The 20,547-nt window shown below is 38.4% G+C and overlaps 1 protein-coding gene, 3 long non-coding RNA genes and 1 pseudogene across 4 annotated transcripts; 3 read left to right on the forward strand and 2 right to left on the reverse strand.

The window, feature by feature from the left end:
• The window catches only part of LOC117192033, a 53,826-nt pseudogene that overhangs the window by 32,580 nt on the left and 699 nt on the right, over positions 1-20,547 (reverse strand).
• On the reverse strand, positions 4,347-11,048 carry LOC117192037 (myosin heavy chain, non-muscle-like). Its single transcript, XM_033396762.1, has 2 exons — positions 10,664-11,048; positions 4,347-4,587 (listed from the first exon to the last, which is right to left on the reverse strand). The coding sequence occupies exons 1-2, from the start codon at positions 10,793-10,795 to the stop codon at positions 4,525-4,527; spliced, it is 195 nt and encodes a 64-aa protein (XP_033252653.1). The 5' UTR covers positions 10,796-11,048; the 3' UTR covers positions 4,347-4,524.
• Positions 6,798-7,923, forward strand: LOC117192040. The gene is made up of 2 exons (XR_004474170.1): positions 6,798-7,421; positions 7,553-7,923. It is a non-coding gene; the product is annotated as an uncharacterized LOC117192040 (long non-coding RNA).
• On the forward strand, positions 12,262-12,855 carry LOC117192041. Its single transcript, XR_004474171.1, has 2 exons — positions 12,262-12,353; positions 12,485-12,855. It is a non-coding gene; the product is annotated as an uncharacterized LOC117192041 (long non-coding RNA).
• LOC117192045 lies at positions 16,894-17,761 on the forward strand. The gene is made up of 2 exons (XR_004474175.1): positions 16,894-17,262; positions 17,394-17,761. It is a non-coding gene; the product is annotated as an uncharacterized LOC117192045 (long non-coding RNA).

Here is a 20,547-nt window from a genome sequence, read left to right on the forward strand (position 1 = left end):
CAGACGCCGCTAATATTAAACGACACGAGAGAGACAGAAAATCAGTCTGAGCGTGACGTCGGGCGCTGCGTAGCCAGTGCAAATTGATTTGTTCCTTTTGGGTATAAAAATGATCCGATCTGATCCAGATTCAGCAATCTGATAGATATGGTCATTATTATACCCGATACTCAAAATGAGTATTGGGGTATATTAGATCTGTGGTAAAAGTGGATGTGTGTAACGTCCAGAAGTAATCGTTTCCGACCCCATAAAGTATATATATTCTTGATCAGCATCAATAGCCGAGTCGATTGAGCCATGTCTGTCTGTCCGTCTGTCCGTCTGTCCGTCCGTCCGTCTGTCCGTACCCTTCAGCGCCTAGTGCTCAAAGACTATAAGAGCGAGAGCAACGATGTTTTGGATCCAGACTTCTGTGATATGTCACTGCTACAAGAATACTTCAAAACTTTCAAGGATCTCAGAACCTATAAGAGCCAGAGCAACCAAATTTGGTATCCACACTCCTGTGATATCGGACCTTGACCATTTTGTGTCAAAATTTCGGCACACCCCTTTCCACCCCCGCAAAGGACGAAAATCTGAGGCATCCACAAATCTCAGAGACTATTAAGGCTAGAGTAACCAAATTTGGACACGAAACGGTCAAGGTCCGATATCACAGGAGTGTGGATACCAAATTTGGTTGCTGTGGCTCTTATAGGTTCTGAGATCCTTGAACTCATATCTTGCAATTGGCAAAACCGACCATGAAACCTGTGTGTTAGAGAGAGACAGAGCGAGAAAGAATGAAATTGTTTTCTTGATTCTGGCTATAATAATTATACGATCTGGTTGAGATTTTACACTGTAGAACATATAGTCATCCTCTACGATTCTGCGTTTTTGGTTTTATCGTATCTTTAAAAATGTGGATGCCACAGATTTTCGTCCTTTGTAGGGGCGGAAGTGGGAGGGGCGAAGTTTTGAAATATTTTTGTAGCAGTGACAAATCACAGAAGTCTGGATCCAAAACATCGTTGCTTTAGCTCTTATAGTCTTTGAGCACTAGGCGCTGAAGGGGACGGACAGACGGACGGACGGACAGACGGAAAGACAAACAGGGCTCAATCGACTCGGCTATTGATGCTGATCAAGAATATATATACTTTATGGGGTCGGAAACGATTCCTTCTGGACGTTACACACATCCACTTTTACCACAAATCTAATATTCCCCAATACTCATTTTGAGTATCGGGTATAAAAAACGATGCTGCCACATGGACAGCGAAATAGAAGCCAAATAGAGTTACATAGAAAGAGAGAAGAAACACCCACGGTTCAGGTCCCGCTCAAATCAAGCAGTTTATCAACATGCGCCAGCTACATGTTGCCAGAGCTCAGCCTTGAGCCACAGAAGAGTCTTATTTTTGTCTCTTAATGATCCATAGAAAGTTTAAGAGAGGGTGTGAGACCTACTGCATTTTTAATTTATTTTTCTGGAACAATTTAAGAAAAGAGGAAGAAATTAAGTCGTGCTAAGCAGTTCCCAACAATGTTGCAAGCCTGACAATCTTCTGTTCTTTTTTTCATTTTTCGGGGGTAATTTATGTGATCAGATAAATCGATATTAATTGAAGATGCAATTGAGGCAGCTAATTCAATGATTTATATAACGAACGAGGGGGAACGTTGTGAGTTGCTGCGGACACCGCAACTCTACAGTTATACCCGATACTAAGTCAGTATGGCTCTCCTCCGGCAGACGCCGCTAATATTAAACGACACGACAAAGAGTGCGTGCGAGAGAGACAGAAAATCAGTCTGAGCGTGACGTCGGGCGCTGCGAAGCCAGTGCAAATTGATTTGTTCCTTTTGGCTATAAAAATTATCTGATCTGGTCCAGATTCAGCAATCTGATAGATATGGTCATTATCTATGATTCTGCGTTTTTAGTTTTCTCGAATGTGCAATATTGTGGATGCAACAGATTTTCGTCCTTTGTGGGGGCGGAAGGGGGTGGGGCGAAATTCTGAGATATACGTTTTATAGTGAGATATAACAGAAGTGCGGATACCAAATTTGGTTACTCTAGCCTTAATAGTCTCTGAGATTTGTGGATGCCCCAGTTTTTCGTCCTTTGCGGGGGCGGAAGGGGGTGTGGCGAAATTTGGACACGAAACGGTCAAGGTCCGATATCACAGGAGTGTGGATACCAAATTTGGTTGCTCTGGCTCTTATAGGTTCTGAGATCCTTGAACTCATATTTTGCAATTGGGAAAACCGACCGTGAAACCTGTGTGTTAGAGAGAGACAGAGCGAGAAAGAATGAAATTGTTTTCTTGATTCTGGCTATAATAATTATACGATCTGGTTGAGATCTTACATTCTAAAACATATAGTCATCCTCTACGATTCTGCGTTTTTGGTTTTATCGTATCTTTAAAAATGTGGATGCCACAGATTTTCGTCCTTTGTGGGGGCGGAAGTGGGCGGGGCGAAGTTTTGAAATATTTTTGTAGCAGTGACATATCACAGAAGTCTGGATCCAAAACATCGTTGCTCTAGCTCTTATAGTCTTTGAGCACTAGGCGCTGAAGGGGACGGACAGACGGACAGACAGACAGGGCTCAATCGACTCGGCTATTGATGCTGATCAAGAATATATATACTTTATGGGGTCGGAAACGATTCCTTCTGGACGTTACACACATCCACTTTTACCACAAATCTAATATACCCCCATACTCATTTTGAGTATCGGGTATAAAAAGTAGGGGGAGAGGCGAGCAACAAAAGCAGACATGAATTTATATCCTCCTTCCCATTTAAATGCACTGCATGAAATCTATTAGTAATTGGCTTTCTGATTTTGGTAAATTTGTAATTTTCGAACAGAAAACACTTTTGGCATAACAATTAAGAGCGGATGTTCGGGGGTTTGAGAGGGAAAACAGGCTAGAGTTAGGAATCGAGTGATTGAATGATATTTTTGTGTCAAATATTTGCGAAGCTTTCAGGCGAATACTTAGAAAGAGACGAACTCGGGCTGGGTTGGGGACAGAGTTTCGCTTTTCAATAATTCCAGAAAACTTAGGGACTTATTGGGATGGAAAATATATATGTACATATGTACACATGTATTTATGCTGTTGTTGTTTACTCTAAAGTCATCATCATCATCACTATTAGCATCATGGTGGCTGTCGTCGTCGTCATCTTGCCAACAGCTGGCACAGCGGCAACTTTCAAGTCTTCCAACACAAATTTGTATGTACATATGTATGTGGCGTGAAGGAACCCCATTTTAGACAGAAATGTATAGATATAAATTTTCAAGAACCGAGTGAACGTGCAGACCAAAGGAATAAGTTGGGGTTAACCTAGACATGAGTAGATCCGATCCAGAGCTTCGTTTTTCGCTCGCACTAAGAATGAAGTTTTCATTGATCTGGACTGGGAATCCGTTGAATTCCAGGGCGTTAATTTTATGTTTATGAGTAACGAAGGAAATATATAGTTTAATACTTACATAGATCAAGCCAAAGTAGTATCTGTCTTTAATGTTGTGCAGCACGGAAGCCTCGTTGAGGCACGTCAGATCGGCCATATCCTCGACTTTGTCGAATTTTGGCGGATTCATCTTTTGTATATCGTCGCGCAGAATCATGACCCTCTTGCCGGTCTCGGCCAGTTCAACCTCAACCTCGTCGCCATGTTCCCGCTTAATACTAGCGGCCACGAAGCCCTGCAAAAAAGGAGACAAGAAAAATGTCCATTCAATTAGTCACACTTGAACTTTAACCATTCTGCTTCCAGGAAGAAAAGTATGAGAATCAAAATGTTATTTGTGTATGAGTGAATGAGTATGTATGTATGAGATGTATCCACATCACGCATCATGTCTTTCCATTTTGATCAAGTTTTATATTCATATAAAGCAATGCAAAATCAGCAATATGATAATAAAGATATAAAAGGGTCATTCGTTATATAGAGCGGCTATACCACGATGCATAGTTTTGGCAATTGCGGTCAGCGTACTTTTGGGCGCACAGATTAGAACGAAGAAGGATAGATTCGAATCTGGCGGGCTAGGCCGATAGATCGACCATGGTTGCAAGTGTGTACACACAATTTTTGTACAAACACATTATATAGATAATCTCTTACGTTTTATTTGTTTGACCTTTGGGCAAAATCAAATAAAAGCAAGTATTTAAAATAAACCAGTCGAGTAGAAAATTGATTCATTAGTCGGATAAAATTATGTGGGCAGGCCTGAGGGTTCTATTTAGCTAGTAATATTCGCCAGAATATCGAAAATACGTCGGTATATTTTGAAAATAATACCGTATATTTCAGTATTTATTTGAATCGGTAATAACCGGTTGACAACAATGAGTCCCATTCCATACTTTTAAATTATGTTCTTAAATTACTATATTTGGACATCGACTTAGGGTGAATATTACCAATTATTGGGGAATATTAACACGACGCATCCTGACATTCTGTCGCAGCCGTTTCCTGCCATAATTTTCATTGGCGGAAAGCAATAATCGCGTTCCATGTTGCGGAAAAATGCAAGCAACAATGCATACCCTAGGAAAGGATATTATATAATTGAGAAAATGTTTGTCATCCCAGCCAAAAATTTAGTCTCTGCTGCAAAAGCAAGTATTTAGAGTAAGCCAGTTAGTAAAAAATTGATTCATAAATCGTATAAAATTATGTGGGTAGGGCTGAGAGATATAGATAGCTATTAATATTCCACGGAATATCAAAAACGAGGAATATGGATTATAGAGCTTGAGTTCGTCAGTATATTTACGGTATATTTTGAAAATGCGGTATATTTTGGTATATTTCTGAGGGTAAAAAAATTATAAAATAATAAAAAATTATTTCAGCGGCGGTGAAGATGAAAATACCCGACGAGCCAGCAGAAAAAGTGATTCGGAAGGCTATTCACAACATTAAGAATAGTCATTTTCAGAAGACCTCAAGAGAAAAAAAATACAAATCAGACAATAATGAATAATAATAAATAAAAATAATTGGAAAAATAAACAATTACAATGTATTACTTTTTATATTAAATGCATGATTTTACGTGAAAAATCATCACTTATTAAGTGCATGATATTTAGGTAAAAATCATCACCTATAAAATGCATGATTTTTAGGTAAAAATCATCGCTTATTATGTGCATGATTTTTCGGCAATGCTCGATGACAATGTCATCGATTATGCCCTAGGACATCTCCATGTTAATGTCATCAGCTCAGCGTATGGCCGGTCATCGACTATGTCATCGGGGGTAGTGACGCGGTCATCGACGTGTCAGCAGCTGAGTCATTAATGACCCGTACTGCAGGGTAGTTAGAGGCAGTACTCACACACACATGCAGAACATATCTCAACACTAATACAGGGACAGAGATTACAAACTTGTTTTGCCTCGCTCTCGCTGGATCCCTGACCCTGCTCTCCCGCTCTTTCGTTCTCTTTTGTTTGGTGTGAGTGAGTCAGAGTGTGGCTGCGATATGCAAATTGGAAAATGTTGTGCAAAACCCTTTTAGCGGCAAATTGATTTGGTTTTTGACCAACTTGAAGAACTGTGGCATCTTTTAACGCTGATGATTTCAGCAGAGAAATGAATGTGCGAATATGCAGGAGGAATATGTGGGCAAGGGTTCTTCAGTAGAACTCACTTGATTCTCGTGGGGCACTCAGACCAGGCGCTTCTTTGCCATTCCGCCTGTGTGGCCGGATCATTGTATTGGTTCCGTTCCACCGAAAGGTATTTCAGCTCGGGATCGTTGCGATCTACTTCTTCCGACATTGTAGCGGTGTATTTACTCTCTCTCTCTATATATATATATATATATTATTCTCACTCAATTCAACTATGGTTTTGTCGTTTGAGTTTTCTCGTCGTAATGTGGGTGCTATTGAGGTTTTTTAATACACACTTTTCTGTTCAGCAGAACAAACACAAAATAATGAATACGGTTTCGTTTAATTTTCACATCGGAAACACCGCGGCCATTGAGATACAATATTTTTCGCATTTATCTCGAGTCGCGCGCTCTTTATCTTAGAAGAGCGGCACAAAACGGAGGCGGCGAGAACAGTTTCAAAAGGGAAGAGAGCAAAAGAAGAAAAAATATGGCCACAGTTGCTCAAGCCGGCTGTGTCTAGAAATGAACCATTAACCAGTTTGCATTCCGAAGAGTGCAGCAGGAGCAGCGGCAGAGCCGGCAGCAAACATTTTTGGTGGCTGGTTTCGGTTTCTTTTTCGAAGCAGAGCAGGTATAAGCGGCCATCATTCCATTCCTTTTCTCCCTTCTCTCTTTCCTTCTTTTGTGTACCGCTGTTCTGCGCTCTCCACATTTCAAAGCAGTTTTCCGCATATTTTGCACATTAATATTGTTTTTTATTCTCTCGTTTCACTTTGTCAGCACTGCATTTGTGCAAATTCAACTCAATTTTCACCGAAATGCACGTATTTCGATGCATTTGTTTCAACAAGCGGCGTCGGCGTTGGCATCGACATCAGCGTCAGCGTCGCCGACAGACCGGAGACTTTTGGGCGTTAAAATTATTCTACATGCATTTTATTTTTTCTTGTCGCGCTTGCTCCTCGCCTTCGGTTTTCGCTGTTTTCTCGCACTACCGATTTATTGATATATTGCTGGCAAGCTGCGTCTTGCAATGTCTTTTTTATATGGAAATTGTGCGGTTTTATTTGTTTCAAGCGACAGCTGCACTTTCAGCGCACCAACACACACATGCACACACACACACACACAAACACGCAGGAACTCACATTTCGACGCGTCGCACGTCGTTTCAGCGGTTGCTTTACTCACTGTTTATTGCCTTGTTGCGTTACGTTTCGCGTTCTCTCTATTTTCTCTTTCACTTTTGCCTACTCCACTATCCACTTGCTTCGTGGTCTTCGCGTTGTCTGTGTGTTTGGGTTTGACTTTTAACGATTTTAACGGTAGCACCTCTATAGTTTTCGATTTATTGTCAACGCGTACTCGCATTCAGTATATTTTCAGTATATATTCAGTATATATATACACATAATGGAAGAAAAAAAAGGGTATGAACAGCAGGCAAAACGGCCCTGAAAATGCAACCGCATGCAAGCTGAAATCCACTTTTGCTTAATATTTTCATCACACGCGAACCTCGACATTTGTCTTGGCTGTTTTTGCCCCTTGTCCTTACCCTTTTTTATAGCCCATTTTAAATTACGACTCAATTTTTCGTCGCAAGAAAGAGTGAACGATTTATCAATATGACACATTAAAATTATTAGACGAATAATTCATCAACCCCTTTTGTTACCTACATGGAATTTTTGCTTATAAAAACGAGAAAAAAGAGGATAAAAGGATAAAGTCACCCTTTTGACTTCAAGGTATATTGTTTGTCAACAACGCCGAGGTAAGGTTCGTACGAACCTTGCAATTTGCCTTGGCTGTTTTTGTTTGTTGTCCATACCCGTTTTTAAGGCCCATTAAAAAATAACGACTCATTTTTTCGTTTCAGAAGAGAGCAGAAGTCTGACCGTCTGATAAAAAAACGTACTTAGCCCACTTAAACCCCCTTTATTTAAACTGATAATAACTTGAACTAGACAAAAAATAATATTTACTCTTGCAGGTTCTTCATCTTTATATAAAAAAAGACCACGATATTTTTCACCTAAAGTGCTATAAATATATTTAATCACGAATCATGCTGACTTAATTCGACTTAAGATTAGCTAAGACCTTCAGTCCTCAAAACATAATTTTATCCGATAGATGAATAAATTTTCTAGAAGATTAGCTAGCTTTAAATGCTTAATTTAATTTTATTGTGCCTAAAATAAGGTTTGAGCAAAGAAGGTCAGAAATAAAACGTAATGAAATGGACAGTGTTGCGATGAAAAATCCCTCCTTTTGTGCGATAAGCGCAACTTATCGGCGCTTTTTTTTTAAATAACAATGTTATAAAGCTAAACAAAATGTTTTTACATTTTATTTCTGTTGATTTTGATTTTGATTTTATGACTATAATTATTTCGACCTTGTTATATACATAGTAAATCAGCAACTGCATTTATTAATTTCGGCATCGCAGCATTCAGAAGCCGGATAGGCGTCGAGGCAACAGGCCGGATTGTAGACGAAACAGTCGGTGGTCTGGTGCACTTCCTCTGTACCTTTTTTTTTATTGAATCAATTCTCCCTCGCCTCCTTTGCTTCTTATTTCTCTCTTGCTATTTCTTTTTTATCTTTATTTTATTCAACAAAGTATTCCATTTTTTTATTAAAATTCTATAAACATTTATAATCTGCACCGAGCCAACACTAGCTGACGGTACAGACGAGGGCGAACTGACGAAGTAGACGGTGGAAAACGGTCTGGAAAAAATAGAATGGAATATTGACCGTACTTTCTACCCATTCCCAGGTTGTAGATATCGTGCACTTCGTAGTTTTCATTTTGGAGCTGTTTCAGCACAATAACCTTTTTTCACCTAGTGGTGATAGCTTTTTCCACGAACGCAGGTGTCTTATTTGGGATTGTTTCTGACATCTGTCAAAAGTTAAATAGAGTTGTGTGTCAATCTTTTTGCACGTGTGACTTTTTTTGTGAAACGTATATACACGTTCCGCCGACCCACCTTCCCATCGTACTGAGCTAATCAATACAACAAAATTTTAGTTGCTTTACTTCGCATCGCATCCACATCTCGCATCATGTCTTTCCATTTTGATCAAGTTTTATATTCATATAAAGCAATGCAAAATCAGCAATATGATAATAAAGATATAAAAGGGTCATTCGTTATATAGAGCGGCTATACCACGATGCATAGTTTTGGCAATTGCGGTCAGCGTACTTTTGGGCGCACAGATTAGAACGAAGAAGGATAGATTCGAATCTGGCGGGCTAGGCCGATAGATCGACCATGGTTGCAAGTGTATACACACAATTTTTGTACAAACACATTATATAGATAATCTCTTACGTTTTATTTGTTTGACCTTTGGGCAAAATCAAATAAAAGCAAGTATTTAAAATAAACCAGTCGAGTAGAAAATTGATTCATTAGTCGGATAAAATTATGTGGGCAGGCCTGAGGGTTCTATTTAGCTAGTAATATTCGCCAGAATATCAAAAATACGTCGGTATATTTTGAAAATAATACCGTATATTTCAGTATTTATTTGAATCGGTAATAACCGGTTGACAACAATGAGTCCCATTCCATACTTTTAAATTATGTTCTTAAATTACTATATTTGGACATCGACTTAGGGTGAATATTACCAATAATTGGGGAATATTAACACGCCGCATCCTGACATTCTGTCGCAGCCGTTTCCTGCCATAATTTTCATTGGCGGAAAGCAATAATCGCGTTCCATGTTGCGGAAAAATGAAAGCAACAATGCATACCCTAGGAAAGGATATTATAGAATTGAGAAAATGTTTGTCATCCCAGGCAAAAATTTAGTCTCTGCTGCAAAAGCAAGTATTTAGAGTAAGCCAGTTAGTAAAAAATTGATGCATAAATCGTATAAAATTATGTGGGTAGGGCTGAGAGATATAGATAGCTATTAATATTCCACGGAATATCAAAAACGAGGAATATGGATTATAGAGCTTGAGTTCGTCAGTATATTTACGGTATATTTTGAAAATGCGGTATATTTTGGTATATTTCTGAGGGTAAAAAAATTATAAAATAATAAAAAATTATTTCAGCGGCGGTGAAGATGAAAATACCCGACGAGCCAGCAGAAAAAGTGATTCGGAAGGCTATTCACAACATTAAGAATAGTCATTTTCAGAAGACCTCAAGAGAAAAAAAATACAAAGCTGACAATAATGAATAATAATAAATAAAAATAATTGGAAAAATAAACAATTACAATGTATTACTTTTTATATTAAATGCATGATTTTACGTGAAAAATCATCACTTATTAAGTGCATGATATTTAGGTAAAAATCATCACCTATAAAATTCATGATTTTTAGGTAAAAATCATCGCTTATTATGTGCATAATCTTTAGGCAAAAATCATGCATTTAATAAGCGATGATTTAAGCCAAAAAATCGTGAAAAATCATCGCTTATTAAGTCATGATTTTTCGGCAATGCTCGATGACAATGTCATCGATTATGCCCTAGGACATCTCCATGTTAATGTCATCAGCTCAGCGTATGGCCGGTCATCGACTATGTCATCGGGGGTAGTGACGCGGTCATCGACGTGTCAGCAGCTGAGTCATTAATGACCCGTACTGCAGGGTAGCTAGAGGCAGTACTCACATACACACACAAACACACACATGCAGAACATATCTCAACACTAATACAGGGACAGAGATTACAAACTTGTTTTGCCTCGCTCTCGCTGGATCCCTGACCCTGCTCTCCCGCTCTTTCGTTCTCTTTTGTTTGGTGTGAGTGAGTCAGAGTGTGGCTGCGATATGCAAATTGGAAAATGTTGTGCAAAACCCTTTTAGCGGCAAATTGATTTGGTTTTTGACCAACTTGAAGAACTGTGGCATCTTTTAACGCTGATGATTTCAGCAGAGAAATGAATGTGCGAATATGCAGGAGGAATATGTGGGCAAGGGTTCTTCAGTAGAACTCACTTGATTCTCGTGGGGCACCCAGACCAGGCGCTTCTGTGTCCATTCCGCCTGTGTGGCCGGATCATTGTATTGGTTCTGTTCCACCGAAAGGTATTTCAGCTCGGGATCGTTGCGATCTACTTCTTCCGACATTGTAGCGGTGTATTTACTCTCTCTCTCTCTATATATATATATATATTATTCTCACTCAATTCAACTATGGTTTTGTCGTTTGAGTTTTCTCGTCGTAATGTGGGTGCTATTGAGGTTTTTTAATACACACTTTTCTGTTGAGCAGAACAAACACAAAATAATGAATACGGTTTCGTTTAATTTTCACATCGGAAACACCGCGGCCATTGAGATACAATATTTTTCGCATTTATCTCGAGACGCGCGCTTTTTATCTTAGAAGAGCGGCACAAAACGGAGGCGGCGAGAACAGTTTCAAAAGGGAAGAGCGCAGAAGAAGAAAAAATATGGCCACAGTTGCTCAAGCCGGCTGTGTCTAGAAATGAACCATTAACCAGTTTGCATTCCGAAGAGTGCAGCAGGAGCAGCGGCAGAGCCGGCAGCAAACATTTTTGGTATAAGGTATAAGCGGCCATCATTCCATTCCTTTTCTCCCTTCTCTCTTTCCTTCTTTTGTGTACCGCTGTTCTGCGCTCTCCACATTTCAAAGCAGTTTTCCGCATATTTTGCACATTAATATTGTTTTTTATTCTCTCGTTTCACTTTGTCAGCACTGCATTTGTGCAAATTCAACTCAATTTTCACCGAAATGCACGTATTTCGATGCATTTGTTTCAACAAGCGGCGTCGGCGTTGGCATCGATATCAGCGTCAGCGTCGCCGACAGACCGGAGACTTTTGGGCGTTAAAATTATTCTACATGCATTTTATTTTTTCTTGTCGCGCTTGCTCCTCGCCTTCGGTTTTCGCTGTTTTCTCGCACTACCGATTTATTGATATATTGCTGGCAAGCTGCGTCTTGCAATGTCTTTTTATATGGAAATTGTGCGGTTTTATTTGTTTCAAGCGACAGCTGCACTTTCAGCGCACCAACACACACATGCACACACACACACACAAACACGCAGGAACTCACATTTCGACGCGTCGCACGTCGTTTCAGCGGTTGCTTTACTCACTGTTTATTGCCTTGTTGCGTTACGTTTCGCGTTCTCTCTATTTTCTCTTTCACTTTTGCCTACTCCACTATCCACTTGCTTCGTGGTCTTCGCGTTGTCTGTGTGTTTGGGTTTGACTTTTAACGATTTTAACGGTAGCACCTCTATAGTTTTCGATTTATTGTCAACGCGTACTCGCATTCAGTATATTTTCAGTATATATTCAGTATATATATACACATAATGGAAGAAAAAAAAGGGTATGAGCAGCAGGCAAAACGGCCCTGAAAATGCAACCGCATGCAAGCTGAAATCCACTTTTGCTTAATATTTTCATCACACGCGAACCTCGACATTTGTCTTGGCTGTTTTTGCCCCTTGTCCTTACCCTTTTTTATAGCCCATTTTAAATTACGACTCAATTTTTCGTCGCAAGAAAGAGTGAACGATTTATCAATATGACACATTAAAATTATTAGACGAATAATTCATCAACCCCTTTTGTTACCTACATGGAATTTTTGCTTATAAAAACGAGAAAAAAGAGGATAAAAGGATAAAGTCACCCTTTTGACTTCAAGGTATATTGTTTGTCAACAACGCCGAGGTAAGGTTCGTACGAACCTTGCAATTTGCCTTGGCTGTTTTTGTTTGTTGTCCATACCCGTTTTTAAGGCCCATTAAAAAATAACGACTCATTTTTTCGTTTCAGAAGAGAGCAGAAGTCTGACCGTCTGATAAAAAAACGTACTTAGCCCACTTAAACCCCCTTTATTTAAACTGATAATAACTTGAACTAGACAAAAAATAATATTTACTCTTGCAGGTTCTTCATCTTTATATAAAAAAAGACCACGATATTTTTCACCTAAAGTGCTATAAATATATTTAATCACGAATCATGCTGACTTAATTCGACTTAAGATTAGCTAAGACCTTCAGTCCTCAAAACATAATTTTATCCGATAGATGAATAAATTTTCTAGAAGATTAGCTAGCTTTAAATGCTTAATTTAATTTTATTGTGCCTAAAATAAGGTTTGAGCAAAGAAGGTCAGAAATAAAACGTAATGAAATGGACAGTGTTGCGATGAAAAATCCCTCCTTTTGTGCGATAAGCGCAACTTATCGGCGCTTTTTTTTTAAATAACAATGTTATAAAGCTAAACAAAATGTTTTTACATTTTATTTCTGTTGATTTTGATTTTGATTTTATGACTATAATTATTTCGACCTTGTTATATACATAGTAAATCAGCAACTGCATTTATTAATTTCGGCATCGCAGCATTCAGAAGCCGGATAGGCGTCGAGGCAACAGGCCGGATTGTAGACGAAACAGTCGGTGGTCTGGTGCACTTCCTCTGTACCTTTTTTTTTATTGAATCAATTCTCCTCGCCTCCTTTGCTTCTTATTTCTCTCTTGCTATTTCTTTTTTATCTTTATTTTATTCAACAAAATATTCCATTTTTTTATTAAAATTCTATAAACATTTATAATCTGCACCGAGCCAACACTAGCTGACGGTACAGACGAGGGCGAACTGACGAAGTAGACGGTGGAAAACGGTCTGGAAAAAATAGAATGGAATATTGACCGTACTTTCTACCCATTCCCAGGTTGTAGATATCGTGCACTTCGTAGTTTTCATTTTGGAGCTGTTTCAGCACAATAACCTTTTTTCACCTAGTGGTGATAGCTTTTTCCACGAACGCAGGTGTCTTATTTGGGATTGTTTCTGACATCTGTCAAAAGTTAAATAGAGTTGTGTGTCAATCTTTTTGCACGTGTGACTTTTCTTGTGGAACGTATATACACGTTCCGCCGACCCACCTTCCCATCGTACTGAGCTAATCATTACAACAAAATTTTAGTTGCTTTACTTCGCATCGCATCCACATCTCGCATCATGTCTTTCCATTTTGATCAAGTTTTATATTCATATAAAGCAATGCAAAATCAGCAATATGATAATAAAGATATAAAAGGGTCATTCGTTATATAGAGCGGCTATACCACGATGCATAGTTTTGGCAATTGCGGTCAGCGTACTTTTGGGCGCACAGATTAGAAAGAAGAAGGATAGATTCGAATCTGGCGGGCTAGGCCGATAGATCGACCATGGTTGCAAGTGTGTACACACAATTTTTGTACAAACACATTATATAGATAATCTCTTACGTTTTATTTGTTTGACCTTTGGGCAAAATCAAATAAAAGCAAGTATTTAAAATAAACCAGTCGAGTAGAAAATTGATTCATTAGTCGGATAAAATTATGTGGGCAGGCCTGAGGGTTCTATTTAGCTAGTAATATTCGCCAGAATATCAAAAATACGTCGGTATATTTTGAAAATAATACCGTATATTTCAGTATTTATTTGAATCGGTAATAACCGGTTGACAACAATGAGTCCCATTCCATACTTTTAAATTATGTTCTTAAATTACTATATTTGGACATCGACTTAGGGTGAATATTACCAATTATTGGGGAATATTAACACGACGCATCCTGACATTCTGTCGCAGCCGTTTCCTGCCATAATTTTCAATGGCGGAAAGCAATAATCGCGTTCCATGTTGCGGAAAAATGCAAGCAACAATGCATACCCTAGGAAAGGATATTATAGAATTGAGAAAATGTTTGTCATCCCAGGCAAAAATTTAGTCTCTGCTGCAAAAGCAAGTATTTAGAGTAAGCCAGTTAGTAAAAAATTGATTCATAAATCGTATAAAATTATGTGGGTAGGGCTGAGAGATATAGATAGCTATTAATATTCCACGGAATATCAAAAACGAGGAATATGGATTATAGAGCTTGAGTTCGTCAGTATATTTACGGTATATTTTGAAAATGCGGTATATTTTGGTATATTTCTGAGGGTAAAAAAATTATAAAATAATAAAAAATTATTTCAGCGGCGGTGAAGATGAAAATACCCGACGAGCCAGCAGAAAAAGTGATTCGGAAGGCTATTCACAACATTAAGAATAGTCATTTTCAGAAGACCTCAAGAGAAAAAAATACAAAGCAGACAATAATGAATAATAATAAATAAAAATAATTGGAAAAATAAACAATTACAATGTATTACTTTTTATATTAAATGCATGATTTTACGTGACAAATCATCACTTATTAAGTGCATGATATTTAGGTAAAAATCATCACCTATAAAATGCATGATTTTTAGGTAAAAATCATCGCTTATTATGTGCATGATCTTTAGGCAAAAATCATGCATTTAATAAGCGATGATTTAAGCCAAAAAATCGTGAAAAATCATCGCTTATTAAGTCATGATTTTTCGGCAATGCTCGATGACAATGTCATCGATTATGCCCTAGGACATCTCCATGTTAATGTCATCAGCTCAGCGTATGGCCGGTCATCGACTATGTCATCGGGGGTAGTGACGCGGTCATCGACGTGTCAGCAGCTGAGTCATTAATGACCCGTACTGCAGGGTAGCTAGAGGCAGTACTCACACACACACACAAACACACACATGCAGAACATATCTCAACACTAATACAGGGACAGAGATTACAAACTTGTTTTGCCTCGCTCTCGCTGGATCCCTGACCCTGCTCTCCCGCTCTTTCGTTCTCTTTTGTTTGGTGTGAGTGAGTCAGAGTGTGGCTGCGATATGCAAATTGGAAAATGTTGTGCAAAACCCTTTTAGCGGCAAATTGATTTGGTTTTTGACCAACTTGAAGAACTGTGGCATCTTTTAACGCTGATGATTTCAGCAGAGAAATGAATGTGCGAATATGCAGGAGGAATATGTGGGCAAGGGTTCTTCAGTAGAACTCAGTTGATTCTCGTGGGGCACCCAGACCAGGCGCTTCTGTGTCCATTCCGCCTGTGTGGCCGGATCATTGTATTGGTTCCGTTCCACCGAAAGGTATTTCAGCTCGGGATCGTTGCGATCTACTTCTTCCGACATTGTAGCGGTGTATTTACTCTCTCTCTCTCTATATATATATATATATTATTCTCACTCAATTCAACTATGGTTTTGTCGTTTGAGTTTTCTCGTCGTAATGTGGGTGCTATTGAGGTTTTTTAATACACACTTTTCTGTTCAGCAGAACAAACACAAAATAATGAATACGGTTTCGTTTAATTTTCACATCGGAAACACCGCGGCCATTGAGATACAATATTTTTCGCATTTATCTCGAGACGCGCGCTCTTTATCTTAGAAGAGCGGCACAAAACGGAGGCGGCGAGAACAGTTTCAAAAGGGAAGAGCGCAAAAGAAGAAAAAATATGGCCACAGTTGCTCTAGAAATGAACCATTAACCAGTTTGCATTCCGAAGAGTGCAGCAGGAGCAGCGGCAGAGCCGGCAGCAAACATTTTTGGTATAAGGTATAAGCGGCCATCATTCCATTCCTTTTCTCCCTTCTCTCTTTCCTTCTTTTGTGTACCGCTGTTCTGCGCTCTCCACATTTCAAAGCAGTTTTCCGCATATTTTGCACATTAATATTGTTTTTTATTCTCTCGTTTCACTTTGTCAGCACTGCATTTGTGCAATTTCAACTCAATTTTCACCGAAATGCACGTATTTCGATGCATTTGTTTCAACAAGCGGCGTCGGCGTTGGCATCGACATCAGCGTCAGCGTCGCCGACAGACCGGAGACTTTTGGGCGTTAAAATTATTCTACATGCATTTTATTTTTTCTTGTCGCGCTTGCTCCTCGCCTTCGGTTTTCGCTGTTTTCTCGCACTACCGATTTATTGATATATTGCTGGCAAGCTGCGTCTTGCAATGTCTTTTTATATGGAAATTGTGCGGTTTTATTTGTTTCAAGCGACAGCTGCACTTTCAGCGCACCAACACACAGATGCACACACACACACACAAACACGCAGGAACTCACATTTCGACGCGTCGCACGTCGTTTCAGCGGTTGCTTTACTCACTGCCTTGTTGCGTTACGTTTCGCGTTCTCTCTATTTTCTCTTTCACTTTTGCCTACTCCACTATCCACTTGCTTCGTGGTCTTCGCGTTGTCTGTGTGTTTGGGTTTGACTTTTAACGATTTTAACGGTAGCACCTCTATAGTTTTCGATTTATTGTCAACGCGTACTCGAATTCAGTATATTTTCAGTATATATTCAGTATATATATACACATAATGGAAGAAAAAAAAGGGTATGAACAGCAGGCAAAACGGCCCTGAAAATGCAACCGCATGCAAGCTGAAATCCACTTTTGCTTAATATTTTCATCACACGCGAACCTCGACATTTGTCTTGGCTGTTTTTGCCCCTTGTCCTTACCCTTTTTTATAGCCCATTTTAAATTACGACTCAATTTTTCGTCGCAAGAAAGAGTGAACGATTTATCAATATGACACATTAAAATTATTAGACGAATAATTCATCAACCCCTTTTGTTACCTACATGGAATTTTTGCTTATAAAAACGAGAAAAAAGAGGATAAAAGGATAAAGTCACCCTTTTGACTTCAAGGTATATTGTTTGTCAACAACGCCGAGGTAAGGTTCGTACGAACCTTGCAATTTGCCTTGGCTGTTTTTGTTTGTTGTCCATACCCGTTTTTAAGGCCCATTAAAAAATAACGACTCATTTTTTCGTTTCAGAAGAGAGCAGAAGTCTGACCGTCTGATAAAAAAACGTACTTAGCCTACTTAAACCCCCTTTATTTAAACTGATAATAACTTGAACTAGACAAAAAATAATATTTACTCTTGCAGGTTCTTCATCTTTATATAAAAAAAGACCACGATATTTTTCACCTAAAGTGCTATAAATATATTTAATCACGAATCATGCTGACTTAATTCGACTTAAGATTAGCTAAGACCTTCAGTCCTCAAAACATAATTTTATCCGATAGATGAATAAATTTTCTAGAAGATTAGCTAGCTTTAAATGCATAATTTAATTTTATTGTGCCTAAAATAAGGTTTGAGCAAAGAAGGTCAGAAATAAAACGTAATGAAATGGACAGTGTTGCGATGAAAAATCCCTCCAGGCTTGCGAAAAAATATCGGTATTTTTGTGCGATAAGCGCAACTTATCGGCGCTTTTTTTTTAAATAACAATGTTATAAAGCTAGACAAAATGTTTTTACATTTTATTTCTGTTGATTTTGATTTTGATTTTATGACTATAATTATTTCGACCTTGTTATATACATAGTAAATCAGCAACTGCATTTATTAATTTCGGCATCGCAGCATTCAGAAGCCGGATAGGCGTCGAGGCAACAGGCCGGATTGTAGACGAAACAGTCGGTGGTCTGGTGCACTTCCTCTGTACCTTTTTTTTATTGAATCAACTTTCCTTCGCCTCCTTTGCTTCTTATTTCTCTCTTGCTATTTCTTTTTTATCTTTATTTTATTCAACAAAATATTCAATTTTTTTATTAAAATTCTATAAACATTTATAATCTGCACCGAGCCAACACTAGCTGACGGTTCAGACGAGGGCGAACTGACGAAGTAGACGGTGGAAAACGGTCTGGAAAAAATAGAATGGAATATTGACCCTACTTTCTACCCATTCCCAGGTTGTAGATATCGTGCACTTCGTAGTTTTCATTTTGGAGCTGTTTTAGCACAATAACCTTTTTTCACCTAGTGGTGATAGCTTTTTCCACGAACGCAGGTGTCTTATTTGGGATTGTTTCTGACATCTGTCAAAAGTTAAATAGAGTTGTGTGTCAATCTTTTTGCACGTGTGACTTTTCTTGTGAAACGTATATACACGTTCCGCCGACCTACCTTCTCATCGTACTGAGCTAATCATTACAACAAAATTTTAGTTGCTTTACTTCGCATCGCATCCACATCTCGCATCATGTCTTTCCATTTTGATCAAGTTTTATATTCATATAAAGCAATGCAAAATCAGCAATATGATAATAAAGATATAAAAGGGTCATTCGTTATATAGAGCGGCTATACCACGATGCATAGTTTTGGCAATTGCGGTCAGCGTACTTTTGGGCGCACAGATTAGAAAGAAGAAGGATAGATTCGAATCTGGCGGGCTAGGCCGATAGATCGACCATGGTTGCAAGTGTGTACACACAATTTTTGTACAAACACATTATATAGATAATCTCTTACGTTTTATTTGTTTGACCTTTGGGCAAAATCAAATAAAAGCAAGTATTTAAAATAAACCAGTCGAGTAGAAAATTGATTCATTAGTCGGATAAAATTATGTGGGCAGGCCTGAGGGTTCTATTTAGCTAGTAATATTCGCCAGAATATCAAAAATACGTCGGTATATTTTGAAAATAATACCGTATATTTCAGTATTTATTTGAATCGGTAATAACCGGTTGACAACAATGAGTCCCATTCCATACTTTTAAATTATGTTCTTAAATTACTATATTTGGACATCGACTTAGGGTGAATATTACCAATTATTGGGGAATATTAGCACGACGCATCCTGACATTCTGTCGCAGCCGTTTCCTGCCATAATTTTCATTGGCGGAAAGCAATAATCGCGTTCCATGTTGCGGAAAAATGCAAGCAACAATGCATACCCTAGGAAAGGATATTATAGAATTGAGAAAATGTTTGTCATCCCAGCCAAAAATTTAGTCTCTGCTGCAAAAGCAAGTATTTAGAGTAAGCCAGTTAGTAAAAAATTGATTCATAAATCGTATAAAATTATGTGGGTAGGGCTGAGAGATATAGATAGCTATTAATATTCCACGGAATATCAAAAACGAGGAATATGGATTATAGAGCTTGAGTTCGTCAGTATATTTGCGGTATATTTTGAAAATGCGGTATATTTTGGTATATTTCTGAGGGTAAAAAAATTATAAAATAATAAAAAATTATTTCAGCGGCGGTGAAGATGAAAATACCCGACGAGCCAGCAGAAAAAGTGATTCGGAAGGCTATTCACAACATTAAGAATAGTCATTTTCAGAAGACCTCAAGAGAAAAAAAATACAAAGCAGACAATAATGAATAATAATAAATAAAAATAATTGGAAAAATAAACAATTACAATGTATTACTTTTTATATTAAATGCATGATTTTACGTGAAAAATCATCACTTATTAAGTGCATGATATTTAGTTAAAAATCATCACCTATAAAATGCATGATTTTTAGGTAAAAATCATCGCTTATTATGTGCATGATCTTTAGTCAAAAATCATGCATTTAATAAGCGATGATTTAAGCCAAAAAATCGTGAAAAATCATCGCTTATTAAGTCATGATTTTTCGGCAATGCTCGATGACAATGTCATCGATTATGCCCTAGGACATCTCCATGTTAATGTCATCAGCTCAGCGTATGGCCGGTCATCGACTATGTCATGGGGGTAGTGACGAGGTCATCGACGTGTCAGCAGCTGAGTCATTAATGACCCGTACTGCAGGGTAACTAGAGGCAGTACTCACACACACACACAAACACACACATGCAGAACATATCTCAACACTAATACAGGGACAGAGATTACAAACATGTTTTGCCTCGCTCTCGCTGGATCCCTGACCCTGCTCCCCCGCTCTTTCGTTCTCTTTTGTTTGGTGTGAGTGAGTCAGAGTGTGGCTGCGATATGCAAATTGGAAAATGTTGTGCAAAACCCTTTTAGCGGCAAATTGATTTGGTTTTTGACCAACTTGAAGAACTGTGGCATCTTTTAACGCTGATGATTTCAGCAGAGAAATTAATGAATCAGCTGTGGGAGGAGCATTTGGTGTGGCTGATTTCGACGGATGTTTACTCAATTTTGTCACCGCAGTGA

The sequence above is a fragment of the Drosophila miranda genome (genome assembly GCF_003369915.1).
Source record: "Drosophila miranda strain MSH22 chromosome Y unlocalized genomic scaffold, D.miranda_PacBio2.1 Contig_Y1_pilon, whole genome shotgun sequence".
NCBI lineage: Eukaryota > Metazoa > Arthropoda > Insecta > Diptera > Drosophilidae > Drosophila > Drosophila miranda.

Bases quoted from the DNA above. Each gene is read 5' to 3' on its own strand.
- LOC117192037 (XM_033396762.1), bottom strand. From the start codon at position 10,795: ATGTCGGAAGAAGTAGATCGCAACGATCCCGAGCTGAAATACCTTTCG. The intron at 4,588-10,663 runs GTGAGTTCTACT...ATCCTTTCCTAG, and splicing joins GGGTGCCCCACGAGAATCAA to GGTATGCATTGTTGCTTGCA.